Consider the following 26,394-nt stretch of genomic DNA (forward strand, 5'->3'; position numbering starts at 1 on the left):
CCTGGAGAAATGCCAGGACATCGTAGGAAGCTGAAATTCACTGTGATGATCCCTTGATAGATATCCCAGGGGGCTAAAGAGCCCTTTTCTTTAATTTCCCCTCCAAAAAATTTTAAGACAACTTTGAATTTGATGTAGCCAGTAATGACCACATTCATCAAAAATTAATTGCTTATTATAAATTAACTACACCAACTTTCAAGAAAAGAAGCCTGTTACCCCCTGGCAAAGTCACTCAGGAACAGAATTTAAAAAAAAAACGGCATACAAATCTGAAAAGCGGTTCTTGAGATATCGCCTTCCCCAGCACCACTACTAGCGAAAAAAATACATTTTGAGAAAACAGGCCTTAAAGTTGAACACGTGTTTTTTTTTTATTAGAAAGCTCCTGCGGAGCTTCTAATTAGCTCTTGCGGCTCCAGGCACACTCAGTGTGTCGGATTTTCGGCTGGCGACAGCCGAAAACACAGTTTCGCCGCTGAAAAGCGTCTACACAGTCGGCACTCGCTAAGGAAGATCGGAAGTTCGATGCTCGTACAAGACGCATATCGCGCTCCCGTGCACCAAACATCTGCACTGTATTGGGCTTTGCCGGCATCGTGTGCAGCGAAGAACTAGCGAAAAAAAAAAAAAAAGGCTGAGCAAATAATCTAAAAGATAGCGCTAGGCGATGAACAGCTCGAAAGCAGGCGAGGAAGGGACGCGAGCGCGGCATCAAAGGGAGCAGCCGCCGCCGCCCGTGCAGCAGCCAATGGCAGGCGCGCTTTAGCCCGCGGGATTTGCGCAGCAGCCAATGGTAGGCGCGCTTTACCCCGCAGGATTTGAAAGCGCTGCTCCGGCCTCAGCGCTCCGCATCACATTGCAAGAAAACGCCAATAGCGCCTCAACCGCGCCGACGATGCCATTTTGCAAGGCGGCAAAATAGAGACAAAGAAACCACGGTCAAAACGACATCAAGATGGCGAGGGCAGGCCGCATGGTCCGGGAATGGCGCGCGCGCGAAGTTTGACTTCTTTTCAGCATTTGCGCATGTTTTGTGGGCCGCGGTGGCCTCGAAAGTAGCGTTTTTTCTGTACTTTACGGTTGAATTAAGTGCTGATAATTACAGAACAGGTAGTTGATGAGACGCACAACCCAAAAATATGGTTTTTCAAAAATTGACTTTTTCGCGATTTTTCTGTTTTCAAGGGCCGTGTCCCCCCTTAAAGTAATGCCGTTTGGATTATGCAACGCCCCCTGCCACCTTTGAGCGTATGATGGACTCGTTGCTCCGAGGTTTCAAATGGTCCACATATCTCTGCTACCTCGACGACGTCATCGTCTTCTTGCCCATGTTCGACACTCACCTTGGGCGTCTAACAGCTATACTTGATGTATTTCGAAAGGTGAAGCTACAACTTAACTCATCCAAATGTCGTTTCGGTCGCCGCCAAATTACTGTTCTGGGCCACCTCGATGACACTTCCGGAGTACAGCCTGATCCCGACAAAACTCGCGCTGTCCGAGACTTTCCGGTTGCGAACACAGCCGCAGACGTTCGAAGTTTTGTAGGGCTATCTATGCTCGTACTTTCGTCGTTTTATTCAAGATTTTACGGCAATTGCTAGACCCCTCAGTAATCTTTTGAAGAAAGGCGTACAATTCTCGTGGGGTACTGCAGAAGCCGCCGCCTTCTCTCGTCTCGTTACTCTTCTCTCCTCACCACCCATTCTCACCCACTTCGACCCTGATGACCTTACAGAATTGTGTACACATGCCAGCGGTCATGGCGTAGGTGCCGTCTTAGCCCAGCGTCAGCGTGGCCAGGATGGCGTTATTGCTTATGCGAGCCGCCTCCTCACACTATCGGAGCGCAACTATTCCATTACGGAACAACAATGCCTTGCTGTAGTCTGGGTGGTTGAGAAGTTCTGTCCTTACCTTTACGGTCGCCCTTTTTCCGTAGTCACTGACCATCATGCTCTCTGCTGGCTCTCATCGCTAAGAGATCCTACAGGCCGGCTTTGTCGATGGGCTTTGAGGCTACAAGAATTTTCATATTCCGTGGTCTACAAGTCTGGCCGCCTGCACCAAGACGCTGACAGCCTGTCGGGTTACCCTGTTGATGACCTTGACTCCTCCAATATTACCAGTGCTGCTTGTGCATTCTCTGTGTCGCAGCTGCTTCATTTCGCCGACGAACAACGTCGTGACGCCTACGTCCGAGCACTCATAGACCGTTTTGAACACTCTCCGGCGGACGCTACATTACGCCTATTCATCCTCTGCGACCTTCATCCGGACGGCTTTGAGTTTCTACTTGTCATACCTAAACACCTCCACTCAAGCGTTCTAGAAGAGCTTCACGAAGCTCCAACGGCAGGACACCTTGGCGTATCTCAAACCTATGACTGTGTATGCTGCCGTTTTTTCTGGCCGGGCCTTGCCCGTTCCGTACAACGTTACGTCACCACTTGTGAATTTTGGCAACGATGCATGAAGCCTTCCCAGCTTCCCGCTGGTTACCTGCAGTCGCTCGATATCCCTGCCGAGCCCTTCCATCGTGTCGGCTTAGACCTTCTCTGCCCGTTTCCAGAATCTACATCAGGAAACGAGTGGGTTGCAGTCTCGGCGGACTGCGGGACCCGCTACGCTGTAACCCGCGCTCTTCCGACCAGTTGTGCAACTGATGTTGCGGACTTCCTCCTACATGATATCATTTTGATTCATGGTGCTCCGCGTCAATTGCTAACAGACCGTGGCCGTATGTTCTTAGCCAAAGTCATTGACGACATCATGCGTGCCTGCTCAATGCAGCATAAATTTACCACCTCCTACCACCTTCAAACGAACGGCCTCACTGAGCGTTTGAACCGCACCCTTACAGACATGCTATCCAAATACGTTTCAGACGACCACCGTGACTGGGACCAGGGTCTACCTTACATCACCTTTGCGTACAACTCTTCCCGTCTCGACACTGCTGACTTTTCTCCTTTTTACCTCTTGTATGGCCGTGAACCGACGCTACCACTGGACACTGTGCTTCCGTCCCCCACAGCATCAACTAGCGCTTATGCCCGTGATGCTATTGCCTATGCTGACCATGCTCGCCAACTTGCGCGCGCTCGTCTACAAGTCTCTCACGGCAAACAAAAGCAACGCTGTGACCTCCGTCACCGTGATGTCAATTTTGCGCCCGGCACCTTCGTGTTGCTTTGGTCACCATCGCGTAAAGTTGGCCTTTGTGAGAAACTGCTTTCCTGCTACACGAGCACATATTGCGTGCTTCGCCAAGTGACCAATGTTACCTACGAAATCGTTCTAGCCACGCCCACTACGTCCTCTGCTGTGACAACCAGTGACATTGTCCACGTCGCCCGACTCGAACCCTACAACTCTCCGTGCCCCTTGGATATTTAGCAGCACCGTGACGGTGTTTTTGCCGCCGTGGGGTAGTATTAAGATATTGAGTGATGCTTAAGGGACGAGCCACCGCGAGAACGACGACGAAGTGGGTCTGTGCCCTTGGCGCGAGTGAATGTCATCGTGGTGCTCTGGCTCCAGTCCAGTGTAAAAGCCTGCAATAAGCCTCTTTCGTGTATATGTGTGTGTGTGTGTGTGTGTGTGTGTGTGTGCGCGCGTGTGTGTGTGTATAATATGTATACACACCATTGTTGTTATGCCAGTAAGCTATCGCAGGAGACAAAAGATTTGATCAAGAAACGCCAATGTATGAAAGCCTCTAACCCTACAGCTAGAATAGAACTGGCAGAAATTTCGAAGTTGATCAACAACAGTAAGACAGCTGACATAAGGAAGTATAATATGGATAGAATGGAACATGCTCTCAGGAACGGAGGAAGCCTAAAAGCAGTGAAGAAGAAACTAGGAATAGGCAAGAATCAGATGTATGCGTTAAGGGACAAAGCTGGCAATATCATTACTAATATGGATGAGCTAGTTCAAGTGGCTGAGGAGTTCCATAGAGATTCATACAGTACCAGTGGCACCCACGATGATAATGGAAAACAGAATGGTCTAGAGGAATTCAAAATCCCACAAGTATTGCCAGAAGAAGAAAGCCTTGGGAGCTATGCAAAGGGGCAAGGCAGCTGGGGAGGATCAGGTAACAGCAGATTTGTTGAGGGATGGTGGGCAGATTGTTCTAGAAAAACTGGCCACCCTTTATACGCAATGCGTTATCACCTCGAGCGTACCGGAATCTTGGAAGAACGCTAACATAATCCTAATCCATAAGAAAGGGGACGCCAAGGACTTGAAAAATTATAGACCGATCAGCTTACTGTCATTTGCCTACAAACTATTTACTAAGGTAATCGCAAATAGAGCCAAGAACACCTTAGACTTCCGTCAAGCAAAGGACCAGGCAGGATTCCGTAAAGGCTGCTCAACAATAGACCATATTCACACCATCAATCAAGTGATAGAGAAATGTGCAGATTATAACCAACCCTTATATATAGCTTTCATTGATTACGAGAAAGCGTTTGATTCAGTCGAAACCTCAGCAGTCATGGAGGCATTACGGAATCAGGGTGTAGACGAGCCGTACGTAAAAATACAGAAAGATATCTATAGCGGCTCCAGAGCCACCGTAGCCCTCCATAAAGAAAGCAACAAAATCCCTATAGAGAAAGGCATTAGGCAGGGAGATACGATCTCTCCAATACTATTCACAGCGTGTTTACAGGAGGTATTCAGAGACCTGAATTGAGAAGAATTAGGGATGAGAGCTAATGGAGAATACCTTTGTAACTTGCGATTCGCTGATGATATTGCCTTGCTTAGTGGGGACCAACTGCAATGCATGCTCACTGACCTGGAGAGGCAAAGCAGAAGGGTGGGTCTAAAAACTAATCTGCAGAAAACTAAAGTAATGTTTAACAATCTCGGAAAAGAACAGCAGTTTACGATAGGTAGCGAGGCACTGGAAGTGGCAAGGGGATACATCTACTTAACACAGGTAGTGACCGCGGATCCGGATCATGAGACGGAAATAATCAGAATAATAAGAATGGGCTGCTGTGCGTTTGGCAGGCATTCTCTGATCATGAACAGAAGGTTGCCATTATCCCTCAAGAGAAAAGTGTATAACAGCTGTGTCTTACCAGTACTCACCTACGGGGCAGAAACCTGAAAGCTTACGAAAAGGGTTCTACTTAAACTGAGGACGGCGCAACGAGCTATGGAAAGAAGAATGATAGGTGTAACGTTAAGGGATAAGAAAAGAGAGTGGGTGAGGGAACAAACACGAGTTAATGACATCTTAGTTGAAATCAAGAAAAAGAAATGGGCATGGGCAGGACACGTAATGAGGAGGGAAGATAACCGATGGTCTTAAGGGTTACGGACTGGATACCAAGGGAAAAGGGAAGCGTAGCAGGGGGTGGCAGAAAGTTAGGTGGGCGGATGAAATTAAGAAGTTTGCAGGGACAACATGGCCACTAATAGTACATGACCGGGGTAGTTGAAGTATGGGAGAGGCCTTTGCCCTGCAGTGGGCGTAACCAAGATGATGATGATGATGATACACCATCGTACAACTGGAACAAAAAGCCACTGTCGCAGCATTGATTACTTTTTGGCATAATCATCCACCACAGGCTGCTGCCGAGATAGGAACAATTTTTTTTTTTTTTGAATATAGAACAGTGATTGTTTCTAATCATTTTGAATGCCTTGATAATCTGCCGAGTCACTTGATACAGGTTTCTGGATACCACTGGATAACATGTTATCCAGTGGTACGCCGCGTCTAGGCATTTCGCGCATCGGCACCTCGGACTGTGCGACTAAGCACGTCTGTCGACTCCTCGAGCCCGCGGCTAGTAATTTAGCACGTCGGCACCTCGGACTGCGCGACTATGCACATCAAGTGTTCACTCCTCGATCCCACGACTAGGCATTTCCCACATCAGCACCTTGGACGGCGCGGCTAGGTACTTCGCGCATCGGCACCTCAGACTGCGCAACTATGCACATCAAGTGTTGACTCCGCGAGCCCGCGACTAGGCATTTCGCATGTTAGCACCTTGGACTGTGCGGCTAGGTACTACACGTGTCTACACTTTGGACTGCGCGGCTATGCACATCAAGTGTTGACTCCTCGAGCCCGCGACTAGGCATTTCGCACATCAGAACCTTGGACTGTGTGGCTAGGTACTTCACGCATCTACACCTTGGACTGCGCGTCTATGCACATCAAGTGTTGACTCCTCGAGCCCATGACTAGGCATTTCGCACATCAGCACCTTGGACTGCATGGCCAGGTACTTCACGCATCTACACCTCGTACTGCGTGACTATGCACAGCAAGTGTTGACTCCTCGAGCCCGTGACTAGGCATTTCGCGCATCAGCACCTTGGACTGCGCGGCTAGCTACTTCACGCGTCTACACCTAGTACTGCGCGTTGTTGTAGCTTCGACGGGGCGGCCGGATGAAACGTTTACGGCATGAGGCCTAAACGGCTGGGGCGCGCAGCGCCGCAAGAAAGAGCCGGACTGCTTCTGTCGGGGACCAGACGAAGAAATGAACTTTGATTTCTCCGAGGGGAAGCAGGAAGGCAACTTACAGCGTTTGGCGCTGAGTGGCGCCCTGATGTAAAGACCCAAAACTGAAACCAGAATTTAACACAGGATACCACATCACCTCTCCCTTGAAAGGAAAAATGCTCTACTCGCTCTCCTCGCAACAAAAGTAAGTCACGAGTCAAAGAACACATGTTAGCACTGTAACATACATGATAGTGATGTCATCTTTACACAATAGAAAATTGTATCTTTGTCTTCCCCCTTTAAAAAACGCACAGCATGAAAACTGAATGAATTGTTGCACTCCAGTTCTGCAGTTTCAGTACCCGTCTTGGGCAGACGACGAAATGCAGCCTTGCACACACCGAAAACACAAAGAATTCACGAAGTACAAAAGTAGACAGTAACAAACATGTGTGCCCCCTGGGACAGCACTGATGGGTGGCTCATTCGCCCCGAGCCTGACTCGAGACAGTCTCTGTGGCTGTCGTGGATTTGGCATTGTGTGTAAAAGCACTTTACACTCCATAGTCCCCCCTTAAGAATGGTAACTACTTTTAATGTTAAAAACTTTTTGGCGTTAATAGCCGAATTTGCATGGGAGGGTTGAAACCTCTGTGGACAGTAACCCAAGGCAACAAGCTACTTGGAAACAATCCTTAAACCGTTCCAGAGGTTGTCTATGGCGTGTAGACCTATGGAGGACTGGTTCAGGTTGTAGAGGAGGAACAGCAGAAGTGTTACTCGTACTGGGACTGGAAGGTGTGTCAGAGACCTGAGTGCCTTCAGGGGCAGTGTCTTGGGGAAGAGTGTCGCACGAACTTTCAGGAGACTGTTCTGCACGGGGTGAACCCGGAGGTGGTGTTGGTGGTGAGTCAGGTGGTTGCAAAGGGGTTGCAGCAGGAAAATGAGTGCCAGTAGGAATAAAGACAGTAGTACCAGCGAGTCGATGCAACAGCTCGTCAGCTCTCGGTAGTGGAAAGGCGTCGATGATGATAGCCTTGTTGGGGTCTCGAAGATCGACGCAAAGTTGTATGGAATTGTCCTTCTTTCGAACGACGACGAGCAGAGAAATCCACTCGGACGCAGTGACTCGTTCGATGACATCAGCTGATTCCAGGCATTGCAGCTCGGCGGAGACTTGCTCCCGGAGAACCAGAGGTAGAGGACGCAGTTTCGCTGAGACTGGTTGCACTGAAGGTCGGAGACGAACGTCGTAGACGAAGCCCTTTACAAGTCCCAAACGCCCTGAGAACAGATGGGCGAACTCTGTTGGAGCGTTGTGCGGAAGACACGGAGGCTGAACGCATGGGTCAGCTGGAAGTCCTGATACTTGACATGTGAGCGAAGACCCTTAGATGTCAATGCCCAAAGCTTGAATGGCATCTAAGCTCAGAAGAGAAGTGCCTTGGTTCGTGACGTGAAATGTCACTACTGCAGCGTTGTTGTGGTACTTGACGAGCACGGAAAAACGTCCTGAATGCAGAATTTCTTGCTGCGAATAATTCGTGAGTCGAAGACTCGAAGGAGATAATGGAAAAACCTTGAAATGTTCTTCGTATAGGGAGCTGTTCATCAGCGACACCGTAGCTCCTGTGTCCACGTGCAACTTGAGTGTAGTATTCGCAATGAGTACTTCAGCGTGAATTGTTGCTGGACGGAAATTTGGTGCTTGAATTGTAAGCACAAACGGGACTGTAGAGGCTGATTCTGTATCAGCGCTAACGGAAACAAGCTGCGTTCGAGCAGGAGACTGTCACTGCGTTCAGTTCCTCGAACGGCAAACCGAAGCGTAATGTCCCACTTTTCCGTACGCACGGCAGGTAACGTGCTTTGCCAGACAGGCTGGATCGGATGTGATGTGGCGAGGTGAACCACATCGGTAACAATGGGGTGCGAATTCTCGAGTGGCTTCGCAGAGTTCGGGCCGGGCGTCACGTTGGCCAGCCGCTCGATGCGACTGCCCGCCACGCCGTTGATCGCCATCTTGAAGGCGCCAGGTCGAGGGAGAAGGGGGGCGGTGACCGCCATCTTGCGCGCCCGGTCGAGGAAGGAGATGGCTGGCGACGCCATCTTGGCGTTGCGTTGTGACGGGCTGAATAGACGAGCTGCTGAAGAGTTGAAGTTCTTTGTCAACTTGCTGTACGGTTCGTCCGATTTCCTGGGCCTTCTTGAGCGTGAGGGACGCTCCTTCGTAGAGTAACCTTTCTCGTATTCTTGTTGATGCGACGCCTTGGAGGATTTGGTCGCGAAGGGACTCGTCATGCCAAATGCCGAACGCACAAGCAGGCGCTAGCCTTTGTAGCGTGGTGACGAAGTCCTGAAAGGTTTCTCCAGGTAGTTGCTTCCTGTCCCGGAAGATAATGCGGTGCACCAGGGCATTGGTGCATTCTTCATAGTGCTGGCCGAAGATGCAGAGAACGTCTTCGAACGTAGTAGCCGTCTGGTCCATTTGCGACGCGAGGTCGTAGTAGAGATGCTGCCCCTCGAAGCCTAAGTTGCTCAGTAAAATGGCTTTCTTCCTCTCGTCTTGTAGTGCCTCGCCTTCGGTTGCCTCGAGAAACGTGCAAAAGTACCATTTCCATGTGAGCCACGGTACCGCAGGAGTGCCGGGTAGCACCAGGAAAGGCGGCATGTGGGGTACGAACGCCATGCCGGGCACCGAAAACAAAAGCGGAGGAGTTACGGCTGACGGAGGAGACGTAGTTGCGGCATCTTGCATGCCGGTAGCAGGAGGAGGAGCAGAAGTAGTACGGCAAGGGCGCGTAGGAAGCAGAGTCATGGTTTACCTCGTCGCCAGTTTTTGTAGCTTCGACAGGGCAGCCGGATGAAAGGTTTACGGCATGAGGCCTAAACGGCCGGGGCGTGCAGCGCCGCAAGAAAGAGCCGGACTGCTTCCGTCGGGGACCAGACGAAGAAATGAACTTTTATTTCTCCGAGGGGAAGCAGGAAGGCAACTTACAGCATTTGACGCTGAGTGGCGCCCTGGTGTAAAGACCCAAAACCGAAACCAGAAGTTAACACAGGATACCACACGCGTCTATGCACATCAAGTGTTGACTCCTCGAGCCCGCGACTAGGCATTTGGCACATCAGCACCTTGAACTGTGCGGCTAGGTACTTCACGCGTCTACACCTCGTACTGCGTGTCTATGCACATCAAGTGTTGACTCCTCGAGCCCGCGACTAGGCATTTAGCACATCAGCACCTTGGACTGTGCGACTAGGTACTTCACGTGTCTACACCTCGGACTGCGCGGCTATGCACATCAAGTGTTGACTCCTCGAGCCCGCGACTAGGCATTTCGCACATCAGCCACCTTGGACGGCGCGGCTAGGTAGTTCGCGCTTCTGCACCTTGGACTGCGCGACTAGGCACATCAAGTGTCAACTCCTCGAGCTCGTGTCTAGGCATTTCACGCGTCGGCACCTCGGACCTGCAACCAAGCATATTGTGCATTTACTCTATTATCATATTGGCACAATAGCTTATAACGATGTCTATCATACCGCCCCTTCATACAGAGAACCTCATCATGAGCTCTGTTTACTAGGCCCCTTGGGCTGGCACAGACACCTGGCTGCAGAAGTGATCGAGGCATAATACAAAAGTGCAATTTTTGAAAGTGTGATAACTGCAACAAGCAACAACGAAGGTCCCACAGAAAATGAGCTGTTTATTTCACAGAGCATCGTGTTCTTATAGTCCACTGCTGGCATGCCTTGCGCAGCTTATCAGGAGTGCAGAATGACTGTCACAACAGCGACTCGCTAGGCGCTCGCGCTATTACGTCTCATCCACCTTTAGACAACATTATGCAGTCATTTCTTGAAGTCTGATGGCCTGAACCAATCGGGTGGCCAACGTGTACGCTGGCTACGGCGGGGAGGCACCACAGCGTCGTCGTCGACTGCCAGTAAGGACTCCCGCAACTCTTCTGAAGCATCGAGTGACACAGTCGAATCGGCTGTTGAAGGAGGTGGCAAAACCAGTGCATTTGTGCCGGCAGATGTCTGTTCTTGGCATACGGTCTCCATTTCCCGCCCTGCCGTTGTCTCTCGAGACTGCTCACTTGACGGAGATGCATGCTGTGAAAGCGAAGCTGGTCGTGCAAAAGAGGGGCGGAGGTGATTGGCGTGCACAAATTGAACTTGATCCGACATGCGCACGAGATAGGTCGCTGGGCTCACAATTCGCACTACTATTCCATCATCCCAAGTGGTGCCATCACCGCGCACGCACTTCACAAACACTTTCACCTACGGCGAACACACATTTACAGCCCCTGTCCTTGTCTCTTTGCTGCTTTATGCATCGTTGTTTATCACAGGTCTTGCACGAAACTCGGTTTGAGAAATGACAACTTAACTCGCGGCTGGCGCCTCAGACACAGCTCGGCTGGGCTCTTCCCAGTCACAGGATGAGACGTATGCCTGTAAGACATCAAAAAACTGTCTAATCCTTCCTGCAAGGGTTGTTGCTTTCCATGTTTGGCAAGACACAACACTTCCTTTAAAAGGGCCTTCTTTGTTGTCTGAACTAGACGCCCGGCTGCTTCGTTGGAGCTTGTGTGATACGGGGAAGTCTTAGTATTTTATTTATACATCTATACAAGTACCTGCCGCACCACAAGGGCATTATTGCAGGGGGGGGGGGGGACAACTGGAGGAAGATGAACATGTGAGAAAAACTTTAGACAGCTAAGCACACGTGGTAAAAGTAACAAAATATGTAACATCGATGAGTCATCTCGATGGCAAAACAGTCTTCAATGAACTGCGGTGCAAAATTGCAATACAGAAATGGATTGGGTACACTATCGCATGAAGCGCAATGCCAGTAAATGATACAAGGTAAACGGGATGATATTATACTACGGCAGACTGCGTGACAATAAAGACAGAAACTCTGGACATGTTTTACATTCACCAATGCTCTTAAGAAGCCTATTCCAGTGTGTGGAAGCATGTGGAAAAAATGAATTACAATAGACATCAGTACGACAGCACATTTCAAGAACTTTAAGCTCATGATCACATCGTTTAGAGATGAAGTGGGGAGGCAAAATATACAAGTTCTTATTTATTCCTGTGAGATCAGAGTAAATTCGGAAAAAAAATTTTCGAATTTTGTATTATTAGCGGTGAGCTAGTGTTTTCCAACCAAGGTCCTCTTTAACTAATGTAATACTGCTACAGAAGTTACAATTACTAGAAACAAATATTGCAGCGTGGTTTTCGACGCGTTGAAGCTTTTCTATAAGTTTAGAGCTTTGAGGGTCCCATACCTGGCAAGCGTATTCGAGTACCGGACGAACATTTGTTATGTAAAGTAGTTCTTTTACTTTATGGGGGGCTTTATAAAAATTACGTCTAACAAGGTTCAGCATATGAGATGATTTTAAGGTTAAGTATTCAGTATGTCTGTTCCATGTTAAATTTTCTGAAAAATAGACCCCGAGGTATTTGTAGCATTGGACCTTTTCAAGAAGTAGTCCGTCCAGTTTATACACTGATCTCACAGGAAAGCGTTTACGGGTGAATGACACAAGTTGACATTTAGCACTGTTCAAAGATGTGCCCCACTTAAAATATTTGGGTGGCCACGGCACTGCTAAGAAGCAAACATCATTGTCACAGTAGCAACGAAATTCATAGTAACTAACCTGAGCAAACATGGTCAATAGGAGCTGCGCCGAACAAGCAGCGCTGTGTCCCAAGTTGCCGTCAAAATGTGCGCTCTTATCAACTGCCAGGTTAGCTGATGCTGTCCCATGTTGTCAGATGAAGGGAAGCGATGCATCTAAACAAAGTGGCGCAGCATGCAGTGGATCCACAGATATGGCGCAGAAGCTTGGTGGTCCTTCCCTTTCGCCGGCCTGTTGCAAGACTCCAGGGAAGCCGGTGTGGCAGCAGGCCCCAAGGTGTATCAGCAAACACGGTCAATAGGCGCTTTGGTGAACAAGCACCAATGCTGGTGATGGGGCTGGGCAGATGGTTCCATTCTGAACTAGTCTTGGGGATCAATGAATCCTAAAACAGGTTAGTATGGTAAAAAGGAATGGCGACATTATACTGGTGGTCAGTGTGGGATGACAAATTTGACAGTTGTGATAAAAGTTCGCGTTTCAGTGACTGGTTCAAGAAAAACATTTCATGGAAGAGACAAAAACGTGACATTTTTTTTCTTAAGAGCGAGTTAGGAAGGCCAACATTAGATTTCATCAGTGAAACACTGGCAGTGTGGGAATAGTTTGATAAAATAAAGTGAGCTGAACGATTATGAACAGATTCTCTTGTATCTGCAATGTAAGCCCGGATCCCAGACAGCAGATGCATACTCGAATTTATATCTAATCTGTGTTTGATACAGTAATAATTTTAAATGGCTTGGGGCTTCAGAAAAATTGTGGTGTAAGTATTCGAGTGCACAATTAGCATTGTTAATGATATAGTTAACCTGAGTATGCCATGAGGGGTCATTTGTTATGTGCACACCAAGATACTTATAGGAGGTTACGTACTCTAGTAATGTGCCGTCAATTTTATGAGCAAGTTCAGCGTGGTTCAAACGGCGAGAGAAGGTCATACTCTTGCATTTATTAGTCTTGAGTCATGAACCATTTGCTACACCAGTTAGAAATATTGTCTAAGTCACACTGTTAGACAGAGTAGTCAGATTCGTTAGGTATTTCACGATAAACAATACAGACATCAGCAAACAACTGTATATTTGAAGTAACAGTGGCGGGAAGGTTATTTATACATATTAGGATAAGTAGAGGCCACAAAACGGACCCTTGCGGAATGCCTGAATTTACTTTGCAAAAATTCGAGTCACAGTTGTTGGTGGTTACATATTTTGAGCGATTAGTCAAAAGCTGTCAATCCATTTTAAGGATTACGATCAGTATTTAGAATGCTAAATTTGTAAAGAAGTAAGTGGTGGGTTACTTTATCAAACGCTGTCAACAACTGAGCCTTTGTCTAAAACTGATGCTATGCAATTGGTAAATGATAAAAGCTGCATATCGCAAGAATAGTACTCACAAAAGCAGTGCTGAGATTCCCTAAAAAAAGAGTTGTTTTCCAAAAATGACATAAGACGAGAATATATGAAGTGTTCGAGAAGTTTACGAGGGATGCTTGTTAAAAAATAGGTCTCTAATTGAGAGGTGACTGGGGGTTACCACATTAAAAAACAGGAGCCACCTTCCTACCACTTTCCAATCGTCTGGAATTTCAGGGTACTGTAGATGCTGTGTGAAAAGCTGCGACAGAAAGATACAGGAAGGAGTGTGCTTCAGTATTTTTTAATATCTTTGAATTGGTGTTATCAACACTACAGCTGGATGACAATTTCAATCTATGAATTAACTTGGCAATACCTGAAAAATCGGTGATTACAGGGTTCATGGGAACAAATTCGCTATCGTCAAGTGGTGGTGGTACAACAGCAGGGCACTCTGAAAATGATTTCGCGAACACTTCATTTAACACATGGCAACAGTCTACTTTGTGTATGCCTTCATCATTGGAATTTGTGATAGATATCACATTCTTTTTTCTCGGTTTAACGCTATTCCAAAACCTTGATGGGTTGGTGGTCAAGAAAGAGGGGAGTGTGTCATTAAAGAAAACCTGTCTGGCTTTTCTGATAGCAGTGCGATAAGTTTTAAGGCTATTACTATAGGCGCACCAACATGCAGGGCTGTTTGCATGTTTTGCTAAACTGTCTTTTCTTCTTGTTTAGCAGTCTTTTTGATGTTGTAGTAAACCAAAGTGAGCGCTGTATTTCGGAAATTGTACGTGTTGGTACATCTTTATTAATCATTTATACTAATTTGTTTTTGAAGAGCTTCCAGTTATGTTCAATAGTACGATTAAAAAAAACTAGGCATGCAATCGTCCAAAAACAATTCATGTTCTCTATAATGAGGTATAATCTGTTTTTGTGTAGTCGCGTATTGTTTTAGGGGCGCTTTTCTTTCTGTGTGACGGGCTGTTCTAAAAAAATGAATGAAAGAGTGGTCGCTTAGACCAGCAAACAGACTGAGTGACTCAACAATATCTGGAACAGTTGCAAGAACTAAATCAAGTGTGTTAGCTGATGTCGGGCCAATTCTAGTTGGTTGTGAAACAAGCTGTGCGAAATTAAAATCTAGGCATAATCTTAAGAAGGCTGCGCTTTTGGATGGTGATTCAGTAACAACAGGGCAAGAGTTCGACCAATTTATTTTAGGGAAGTTGAAATCGCCTAAGAGTAGTAAGGAAGTGCGGGGAAAACGAAATAGGTTGTTTAGTCTGTTGTGCAGCTGTTCACAAAAATCTGAAGTTGCACTTGGGTGGCGGTAACAAGCACACAGTGTCATATTCTGATGGCTCACCCAGATACTGACACAAATAAACTCCAATGGTGTATTGAGCACAACCAAACTAAAACATGATTGTCCCCCACAACAGTCAGAACCCTGCCACCAGATCTGACACCTCGATTATAGCAGTAAATGGCATATCTTTTGCCACAGTTAAACAGTTCATCATCAAACTTTTGCGGACAGCCAGGTTTCCGTGAGCAGAATGACGCCAGCGAACCGTGTGTCAACAACAAAAAACAAAGCATCACGTTTTCTTGGCATACTCCTAATGTTAGTGAATAACAAAGGCAAACCTGTGTAAGGTGTAGTGTACTGCACATTGTTAGCTAGGATACCGATGTGCCACTACCGGCAAGCGAAGAGCTCAACGCGCTCTCGTCTGTACTCCGGTCATGGTTCTGGCAATGTCCACAGACACTGTCATTATATGGAGTAAACATAGGATTTCTTATGTGCAGTTTATTGTATCGCATGAAGAATTGCTGAGCACTGACATGACCTTAATCAAAAAGCTTTTTGCCCAGGTTTCTGGTTGTCCGGTAGAACTTTTCATTCACGAATATTATAGAAGCTTTCAGTTTGCTGCGTGATGAAAGTATACTATCTCTAATTCGGAAGATAGAAACTTCACAATAACTGGCCGACATTTTCCAGGAACAGATTTTCCCAATCGATGCGCGCGAGATATGCGGTCATCACTACTGCTCAGATTTAGGTTTAGTGCATTGTTAAGGACTGTGCATATCTTCTGCTCAGGTTGCGCCCATATTTCTGAAGGTCTGTCAGCAATACTGGGAAAGATTAGATTTTTTCTGCGCGATTGGTCTTCAATGTCGTCGAGACGATGGTTCAGATTGGTAAGCTGAGGGATGAGGCTATTGTATATTTTGCCTTCAGATGGCCTGATAGTGCTTTCAACTGTGAATAGCCTATTGTCAAGTTCGCATTTCGCCTCGACTGAAATGCAAAAACACCTGTGTACTTAGAGTTAGGTGCACGTTAAAGATACCCAGGAGGTCAAAATTTCCGGAGTCCTCCACTATGGCATGCCTCATAATCAGAAAGTGGTTTTGGCATGTAAAACCCCATAATTTTTTTTTATTGTCAAGTTCAGCAACCTGTTGCTCGAGCGCAGTTTGGGCATCCCTGACCTCGTTAAGAGAAGTCATGTGACTTCCTCATGTTTCGCATCAATCTCGGCATGAAGTCCTTCTAGCAGCAATAACAGCTAGTTATATTGTTTCCCAGGGTCGTCCTTAGTGGGATTAGGGCTGGGATTGAGCTCTACATCACAAGATAGTAGCAACATTTTAGACACACAAATATATTCGCAAGCAAGGCAAAATAACACTTGTGGGCATGGAAATGACAGCAAAAAAGCATTATTAATTTTTTTTACAGGAAAAACTGAGTAGCTGAACTCATCTGCACCAAAAAGTGAAGAGGCGTGTCAGGGGCCTGCATCGTTGCTGTTCTTCCATGCCCACTAAACGGGCACGAATACTGCCAGGTGCTTATAAAGCACGCTGGGGATGCATCTTGCGATGTTGATGGCCATGTCCAAGTGAGCTCGAGGTGGTGCATGGAACTTAAGTTGATCATCCTGTAGTGACGCCTGGCAACTTGTCGGTGTGGAATATAACAACTGTACAGAGGCAGCACCAGATGATTCATTCCATGTAGCAATGATGATCAGTACCTGCACCAAAAAGAGAAGGGACGTACGTGCGAGGGACCTGCATCGTTGCTGTTCTTCCACGCCCACTGCATGGGCGTGAACACTGCCAGCTGCTTATCAAGCACGCTGGGGAGGCATCTGTCATTGCCAATGGCCATGTCCAAGTGAGCTCGAGGTGGTGCTCCAGGAAACGATGCGATGCTTGGAAATGAAGTTGCAGCGCTGGCAACTAGTGCTGGCCATCTCCATCGGTGCGGACTGGAACAGCTCTACAGAGGCAGCACCGGATGATTCATTCTATGCGGCAGTGATAATTAGTATGTTCACCAAAAAGTGGGAAGGCTTGTCAGGGGCCTGCATCGTTGCTGTTCTTCTATGCCCACTCTTTCATACCCACTTGTTTTCCTATCAACTTCTGCTTAAGTGTTGAAGGTATACTCATCTAATGTGCGAAACCCCAAAACAATTAGAAAATGGCCGGCAGTACGCTGCCATCTGCTCTAAAGGGGGCTGGTGCAGTGCTGGCCACGTGCACGTTGGCCTCTTCTGGCCTGGCTGGCTTAGCGCCGGTCAGTAGCAAATAGGTTAGCAGCCAGCACAACGGCAAGGTGCTGGCCAGCCACCCAGCCCAAGCACATCAATGCCTCCAATGACACTAGCATGGACTACAGTTCGTATTTCTCACAAAACAGCAGTTGGTAGAATAAAATGATGCGTTAATATTATATTTTGCAACAAACGATGACCCCTGTAGCACTAACAAAAGCTACAATACAAGGCAAGTTGATCTCGGAGCCCGCGTCCGACTGCCACTGCATGCATGCCAAGACAGCTTTACCACATCACGCACTTCACAGTCACGACACTGCAAATAGCAGCATATCCATTTTTCTTGTGTGTGAAATGATGCAATGAGAATTAAAGCAGTCTCAAAACTATTTATCTTGTGATCAACAGCACTTGTTTCCGAACTATCGTTTGCTACATGAAGGGAAGCAAATTAGGCCTGGCGGCACCTTCGGCACTTGGGTGCAGTGTTGGGCCACTTGTGTGGTCGACACGGAAACTCTTCGTTAGCCAGCATGGCACACCGTTGGGGGAAGCTTGTCGCTAGTGTGTTTGTTTTTAATAAAAAAAATGCCTTTTCATACAATCTGCAAGTGCCTGGATATAGTTGCATGCTGTGCACTGCCGCACACACTAATCACCATGGCAAAGTATATTCCATTTGCACCATCTAAACAAAATTTGCCCAAAAGCTTGTCCTTCGTATGCAAGTCTGTTATGGCTGGGTCCTGTGAAAGCAAAACTTGCTGGATCGAAACAAAATTTGCCCAAAAGCTTGTCCTTCGTATGCAAGTCTGTTATGGCTGGGTCCTGTAAAAGCAAAACTTGCTGGATCGATAATATAGGCAGACCAAACTAAGAAGAATGGTCTGTTACAGTTCAACCTCTATATATATAACTTCAATATAACAAAACTCTCACTATAACAAAGTATTTTATTTTTCATAAAATAGTCCATAGAGCTCCATGTACAGTGACTCTTGTTACAATGGACCTTGATAATCCGACAAAAAACATCTGTGTTATCCAAAGTCCGTAAGATCTGAAATGCCTCATTTCCAACACTTTCGTCGCGATGTCTAACAACTTTATTGCCAAGGGTGAGTGACGAATGTCCAAAGCAAAAAACAAAAAGAAAGTAGCAGTTTCGCCCCAAACGCGAAGCATCGATTGCTATAGCAAATTGCGCAAGATAAGCGCGGCATCTGCAGTGAGCGAATTAACCTTTGTGCTGTCTCTCGCTTCAGCGTGAATGTCGAAAGCACAGCGCATACGAAGCTACTGGGATTGGGCACACTTTGTCCACTTCACAGATCGCTTTCAAGATACCGCGGCTGCGCCATAAGCAGCCACTGCCGAAGTAGACCTCTCTCCCCCCCACCCATGCCTCACGTGCGAAAGAAGACGGCGCATTTCTATCCCGCCTTCCTTCTTCGCGTGGGTTATATTCGTCGCTGACTCTCGCGAGACAGTTGTCAGCCCGTGTCGACACGCCAAAAGTCCATCTTATATGCCTAATTTCTAAAAAAACTGCTGCAAATTTTGTGCTCTGTAGGCGATAGTCCGTTGTAGCGTGCACGGTCCATTAAAAGCGAGCTTCATTGCATTAATAAATAATTAGAACAAACTACGGCTGAAATATCTGTTATATCCAAAAGTCTGTTGTACGTGGGTGCGTTGTAACAAGGGTAGACTACATTTAGAACTTCAATATAACAAAGTGTATATGCGATTTTAGTATAACGAAATTTCACTGCCACTGCAAAAGAATGCCAAGGCAATAAATGGCAGCTTCCGTGGATGCAGATGGTCAAATGATTTAATTACAAGTGGCTGCTTGCAAACGCATCTCTCCAATCGCGTGGGGTGCAACAGGAGCGACCGCTGAAGTGGAGACGCACCATGTTCTGTGTAAAGTCCAAGTGTGTTAAGATCCTATCGCGCTCCGTACACTTTGTGCTTTAGGTGCGAGTGAAAGTGTGCAAGGGTGATAAAGTATAGTGGCTTCATGCACAAGTGCCGCCTCCCCGCGCATGTAAAGGGCAAGAGGGGAGGGGATCGAGCTTGCTACCGATAATGCGATCAAGCCTGCGCGAAGGGTGAGGCAGGAATAAGTTGGCACGCATCTTGACTGTTTCTGCGCATGGCTGTAAGCACGGCTGAGCGCATACGTAGCCGCCCACCCTACTTTAGAGGTAATCCGCCGCATGTGCAATAAGTGGCATGCTGAGAGGGCATGGCATCATGCAAGCTGTCTTCCCACGCATTTAGTATTGAAGGTTGCGTAACCTCGAGTTTTGGTGACCTGCTGGAGCTAGAGGCAGATTAGAGGCAGATGAATCATTCGCTCCCCGCTGTGGGCATTTTTCATGATAGCGTAGTCCCAGTGCGGGCGATACTATCAGCCACGAGGACGGAGTGCACGCGAAAGTGTTATTCGCTCTATTCATACTGCCGATGGGAAGATATCGTCGATTTGGCATGAAACCGTATCATTCATCGCCGACACTCAAATTCATCAATATGAATTGTTTTCCCATTGAAGCTTGCTTTTTCGATTGCCTGATAAGTCAAGAAATTCTGTGGCCCCTTGTAAGAAAAGTCGATCAGCAACTGTACTCATTTTCATGAAAGGTCGAATTAAAATAGAACAAAATTTCATTATAATGAATCAAATTGCCGGTTTTGCCAACTGCATCTTGAGGTTTAACTGTATATCTGAAAGTATGTTGCATGCAGATCCGTTGTAATGGGCATGTTTTGTATTCTTTGGTGTTCCATCGAAGCTGTGCAGCAGAGGGAAAGGGCATTTGCAGGGGCTTGTGGAGGTAACTGGGTTGTGTGCACATGTTAGTCTTTTCAGTTTTTCACACGGTTTCAGTGCCTTGAACAGTGAAATTGTTCTTCGTGTACATAGCTGTTCTATTATTTTGCAGTGTGTAGTTTAGGTCACCTCTTGTATAGTTGGGCACCGTTGATGTAATTGCTACTGAGCTTTTGTGCACTTGATGAAGACACGATTGTGAAACACTTCAAGTGACTGGCTTTGCGCAGGACCCGTCAAATGGGGGCCTGGGCAATGGAGAGGATGCGGCCCCCTATCAGGGATACCCTAAGTGAGCGCGGTGTGTGACAGGCAGGTGAGCTTTCTGTGTTGGTGCACATACCAGTGGCTCACCTCTCTCCCCTCTCTCTCTCTCTGCAGAGATCTGACTGAAGTGTGTCCCAGCCAGCAGAGGGGGTGGTGGTGCGTTGTGCGGCCAGTTACCCACGGCGGACGCCTATTTGTGGAAGAGAACGCCAATTTTTTTTTTCTTTTTCGCCCATGGCCAATCAAAAAAATGAAACAAATGCAGGACTCGCACACTTTCTTACCCTTTCCTGTCCCGTTTTTTATCCTCATTCTTCAGCAGCAGATGACTCCCCTTTCCCCCTAGCAGTGCGCTGATGTGGCGAGATGGAGGGGGGCCCCGATGTGATGGCGATGCATAGTGTGCTCGGTAGCTTTTTTTTTTCCTTCCCCGTCTGCCTAGGTACTGCACATAGTGCAGCAGCAGTCGAGGCTGTACATAGTGTGCGTGCGCGAGAGAGAGAGAGGCTCCCTTACCAAACCCCTCTCCTTTTTGATACACACACACAGACACACACACACCCGCTGGCAGCAGTAGCAGAGGGAAGCGGGGTGGTCGCGAGATGGCGCTTCGCCGGTGCTCTTACTCCCACCCTGGCGGCGTTTCTTTGCTCTCATTCCATTTGGTCCTCACGAAGGTGCAAAACCAAAGAGGGCATATTTTTCTAAGGTTTTTGTACAAGGCACCCTTTCCTTCGAAGGCGCCCCGTGATGAGTATTGACTGTTACACACAACGCTGTGCCAAAAAGCAGGTGGAACACACACACACTTTGGAAAGCAGCAGCGCACACAACGAAGTGCCTGCGCCAATGGGTGCTGGGCGCGGAGGAGACTACAGTAAGGCGCTTCTCAGGGGATGGCGACCGCCCGCCTTCTCTCGTGCGACGATGTGTCGAGTCGCCCCCGCCGAGGGGTGTTTCTCTCCTTGCCGCCGTCGCAGTGTGGCGCACCTGGAGCGGACACACCGTTGTCGCAGTGCCTTCCACACGTTAGTTGCACGTCTACTTATAAAGGACGCCGCCAGGGCTCGCTTTCTTTCCTTTTCTTTTAAACATTACTTGATGTACTGTTTTGGAAACGAGAGGGAGAACATTGCAGTGCACTTTTTCAAAAGCAGTTTTTGGAACCCATTTTGAAGGAGGCTTCCCCTACTCTCGTCACACATTCCGCTCGCCCACTTTCTTTCCCTTGCCCTTTTTCCTTTCCTCCCCCTTTTTCTACCACCCGCCCCCTCGTTTTCTTCATGACCTCTCACGGCCGCGGGTGTTGGCAGCAGCAGCAGCAGCAGCAGTGGAACAAGTGGCCCCCTATGCAACAACAGCGCGGTCGTTGACATTCCACGGGGACCCTATTCGCGGCCGTCTTCCTCTGACGGGACTTCCGGCATTTGCGGTCCGTCGTCCCGTGCGTGCTTGTTGTGTGTGCGTGTGTGTGCGTGAGAGAGACGGACTCGCCGAACTGCTCCTCTTTCCTCGCGTGACGGACAGCTTGAACGTCGCGATCGGTGGCGCCGCCAGCCGCTCACCTTGGCCCATCAAGTGGCCTCCTTTTTGCAAGCCCCGGCTGGGCGTCGTCCCCCTTTTTTATGATGCCTGCTTTCCCCTCTTTTCCCCCATCTCCGAGCGAAATAAAAAAAAAGTTTTTTTTCCACGATGGCCATCCAAGTTGTGCATCTGTAGTGCACTAACTTATTGCAGAACAGTAGAAGCATGCATACCTATATTTGGGTGAGAGATTGTGCCACAGCGTCCCATGGCATATCTACAGGTACTCCACAGCTACCTTAATTCTCCACAAGTGGGAAAATACCTATCGGAAAAGTGGTCAGGCAAGGAGACACAACCTCTCCAATGCTATGCACTGCATGCTTGGAAGAAACATTCAAGAATTAGGAGGAGCATCAACGGTGAATCGTCAAGCTTTGGTTTGTAGGTGACATTGTCCTGTTCAGCAATCTCGACAACAAATTGCAACAAAGACTATCTTGAATGGTAAGTTTATATGTGAACACCCTTTTTGCAAGGTAACAGTGGGCTGACTTCCGCTCATTATTACTGATATGCCATACCTCGACCACCCTCTTAGCATGGCATATGTTATGTGAAGCGAAACTGGTCGTGAAGCAGTTAAAAATAATTGCTATATAACTTAATTCGGTCCATACCAATGTCTTTTGGTTATTCCAGCCGACTGTCCCAACCTTGGTGCAGTAACCATCCGCTATTTTTTTCTTTCAAAATTTTTAGGCGCTTCAGTAGACCACGGAACTCCATTTTGGTAAATACTTTTTGCAAGAAAAGTCTCGCCAGCTTTTCCCGTTTTCACCAGGAGCTATATGAAGTATGCTAGAAAAATGTTTTCAGGCGCCTTCTGCGCTGGGGTTTTGAAAGATGCATGGTGCGACTGGCTGGCGTTTGAGCCGTGGTATCAACAGGGTGTCTACCAACCGGGAAAACCGGGAATTCTCAGGGATTTTGAGTAGTCTGGAAAAACTCAGGGAATTTGTGCTTCTATCAGGGAAAATTAGCTGTAATTTTTTGAGAGGGTCAAAAGTCGCGGTAATGCTGGCTCGAGAAACAGACAGGACTCGTAACGAATCGTCGTCGGCTGGAGGAGTTGCCAGTGTACAGTCAACGACCGACTTTCCGGATTCCCGATAACTCGGACGGCTTCGCGGCACCACCACGTACCGCAAAGAGTCAATGTATCATAACGTCTGAAAATTCAGACGCAAGAACTCTTCGCCGTCCGATTTTCTAAACGTTTTGCGAGATCGCAGGTCCGAGACGGCATTAATGAAAACCACCACCGCTCCTATTTTGATTACCTCGCCGCCTTGAACCGGTGCTCTCGCACGCAGATGCGCTGGCAGCCGTGGCCACCACTGCGGCAACGGTAGGCCTAGCTGCTTCGACGTTCGCTGTTAAGCTTCTTGTCGTTCGGTGCCGTGTTTCTTCATTTCTCCGCTGACAGCAATAATTTTGTCTTCGAAGCTCGGAAAGCACGGCGCATTGCATAATGCTCTTTCCCGAAAGTCTGCTTCGCCACACTACAGTCGTGTCACGCGGTGAAGCGTACAAGCGTAGGAAGGGGCAATTGTCGCGGGACACTATGTATTTCTTAATTTTACACGTGTGCACGCGCCCTCGCCTGTCGCAGTAGGAGCACCGATATGCCTAATAAGTGCACTGATAGGCATTCAGAGCTTTTTCAGACGTACATGTGTCGATTTTAGCCCTTAAGGGCAGTAAAAGACGTGAATTTATTTTTTCGGACTGCCTGATTTTTCGGAAGTTTTCGCGGCCCCTAGGGGGTCTGAAAAATTGGACGTTGACTGTACATTGACCAAGAGTATTCTTCAAATGGTCCGTGGGGCGAACGCGCGGCGAAAGGACGACGAGAACAGAAAGGATCGACGCACTGAGGAATGAACGACCACTTCTTTGAAGGAGCCTGCGCTCAAAAAACAAATTGTTGGCTGATGCTGAGATGCAGGTGTCCCTCATCCAAACCAATATAAACTCTTTAAAGCAGTGAAACACAACACTGAGGCGTCTTGTGCGAGCTGAGAGTATGTCAGGACAGTTGCATGACACTGAGCATGCTTTCAGTTCATAGAAATAGCTCATATTCGAAAATGTTTGCTTCTGTATGCATCTTCTTTTTATTTGTGCTAGAGAATGTCCAACTCGATTTGAAAATTTTTTCGAAGACATTTTATTTGCTGTGCATTTTAATAACCCCTCCCTTATATTGTTTTGAATAACATAAACACTACTCCTTAGTATTCAAATTGGATTAAGTCGGTTTTTTTTTTCAAATTTTTTTCATATGCTTACTAGAGAGTGACAGCATAGGGCGATATGGTTTCAGCGCGTCTTGACCAGTGGCGTAGCTAGGTCGTCTAGCACCCGGGGCCCATAGGTCTTCTGTCACCCCCCTCCCTGGGTGTAGCTGGCGGAAAGAGGGGCGTCTTCAGGCGTATATGACACCCCCCCCCCCCTCTCACTGGCCCCTTGCACCCGGGGCCCACGGCCCCCCGGCCCCCCCTGTTGCTACGCCACTGGTCTTGACATAAAACATAGTTCTGCATCACTCAGGGAATTTTGCAAAAGCACTCAGGGAAAACCTGGAAAACTCGGGGAATTTGGAAATGTCAACTTGGTAGACACCCTGAAAAGGGAAGTGAGCGGTAGCGTGTAAAAGCCCGTGCAATGCGTCTGCGATTTCGCAAGTATGCGGTGGCGGTCCATGGGATCCAGCGTGTCGGCTTGCTGATTGGCTCAAGGAATATCCCGGGAGGAGTGTCACAGGAAGGGCCGTTTCGTTGATATAACTTGGCGGTGTGCTGGGTCGCTACTGCAGATGTTTTTCGCCACAATTTGTGGTGCGACAAGCTGCGCGAATTATGCTAACGAGTGCCCATATGCAATGGCGGCCGAAAAGATTGCGTATCGACGCATTTTCCCCGTAGTTTGGAGCCACATAAACCGTTTCATAACGTTTGCATCGCTGGAACCGGGGAGGCAGAGGGGGGCCAGAGCCCTCCCTTGTATTTTTATGAGGGGCTCTCCATTTCCTGTTTCTGTGACATTTTTACACATCTTTAAAGAGGACAATGGTGGCTGCATTATTTTTTATGAAATTCGATATTAAAGCCATAACCGCTGGTACAGCTGCGGCACTTGCGCCAAATTGCTGTACATTTGCAACATGCTGCGCAAAAGAACGCCTCGCATTCCTCCTAAAATGCTCCAAGACGCCGAGTGTCGGGAGACTCTTAGTTGAACTACTTTTCTCATGGTAACTGTTAATACTCATTCATTGTGTTCATTTTATTTGTGTGCGGTTTCATCGCTTTCGGCGGCACGACTAAGTATAAGCGTCAAATGTAAATGCGAAAACTTCCAATCGGCTTCGCGCGTTGCTTGCGCATTAAGAACACTAGCCGCACGGCGGCCGCATTTCGATGGGGGCAAAATGCGAGAACCCGTGTACTTGGATATAGGTGCACGTTAAAGAACCCCAGGTGGTCGAAATTTCCGGAGTTCACTACGGCGTGCCTCGTAATCAGAAAGTGGTTCTGGCGCGTAAAACTTCATAATTTTAACACTAGCCGCGCACAAGCCGGAGACCAAAGATGTTACGTTTAAAGGCTCTTAAATTGTCCCTGCTAGAAGGGTGCCGCTTTAGTCGAATACTTTTTTTTTCAGGGTTTCTACCAACCGGGGATTCTCGGGAAATTTGAATAGTCCGGAAATGCTCGGGGAATTTGTGCTTCTATGAGGGAAAATTAGCTGTAATTTTATTGAAAGGGAACGAAAGTCGTGTTAATGCTGGCTCCGTCAGAGGAATCGCAACGAATCGTCACTGACGCCTTGTCATCGGCAGGAAGTATTGCCAGAGTAAACGACCGATTTCCCAAACTCACAATTTTTCGGACATGCCCAATAATTTGCACGGCTTCACGGCACCACCACGTGCTCCATAGAGTCAATGTAATTGCCCTGGCTGCAGTACTGAAATGGCGTTAATAAGCCACCAGCACCGCCATTTTGATTATCTCGCACGCAGATCCGCTGGCAGCCGTAGCCACAACCGCGGCAACGTTAGGCTTCGCTGCTTCTACGTTGGCGCTTAAGCTTCTTGCCGTGCGGTGCCGTGTTTTTCATCGAAAGAATTCGCCGCTGTCAGCAATAGCACCTACCTCGCCTTTGTTTTCCTCGCGATTGGCTTCGAAGCTCGCAAAGCACAACGCGTTGCGTAATGCCAGTCTTCGAAAGTCAGCTTCGCCTCAGCACAGCAATGGCACGCAGTGAAGCACAAGCGTGGGAAGGGGCAATTGTCACGGGACACAGTATGTATACCTTAATTATACACGCGTGCACGCCCGTCTCCTGTCGCAGTACGAGCACCGATATGCGTAATAAGTGTACTGGCGGGCCTTAAGAGCTTTTTCGGACGTGCCTGTGGCAATTTGAGCCCTTAAAGGCAGGTAAAGACATGCATAATTTTTTTTTTTTTTGCACTGCCTGATTTTGCGGATTTTCTTGTGGCCCCTACGGAGTCCGAGAAATCGGACGTTGGCTGTGTAACTGACGAAGA

General features: G+C 47.8%; 1 protein-coding gene across 2 annotated transcripts in view; it reads left to right on the forward strand.

Annotated features, from left to right (window-relative positions):
• Positions 1–21,939, forward strand: part of shep (alan shepard) — a 208,501-nt gene extending 186,562 nt beyond the window's left edge. The window contains exons 10-11 of one of the 2 annotated variants that reach the window (XM_065437156.2): positions 20,213–20,294; positions 20,364–21,939. In XM_065437156.2, the coding sequence (XP_065293228.1) occupies positions 20,213–20,278 (66 nt within the window). In that variant the 3' untranslated portion in view covers positions 20,279–20,294; positions 20,364–21,939. Of the gene's footprint in view, positions 1–20,212; positions 20,299–20,363 lie in introns of both variants that reach the window. The other variant, XM_065437155.2, reaches the window with a different exon arrangement.
• The last annotated feature ends 4,455 nt before the right edge of the window (positions 21,940–26,394 follow it).

Source organism: Dermacentor albipictus, chromosome 1 (assembly GCF_038994185.2).
Source record: "Dermacentor albipictus isolate Rhodes 1998 colony chromosome 1, USDA_Dalb.pri_finalv2, whole genome shotgun sequence".
Taxonomy (NCBI): Eukaryota; Metazoa; Arthropoda; class Arachnida; order Ixodida; family Ixodidae; genus Dermacentor; species Dermacentor albipictus.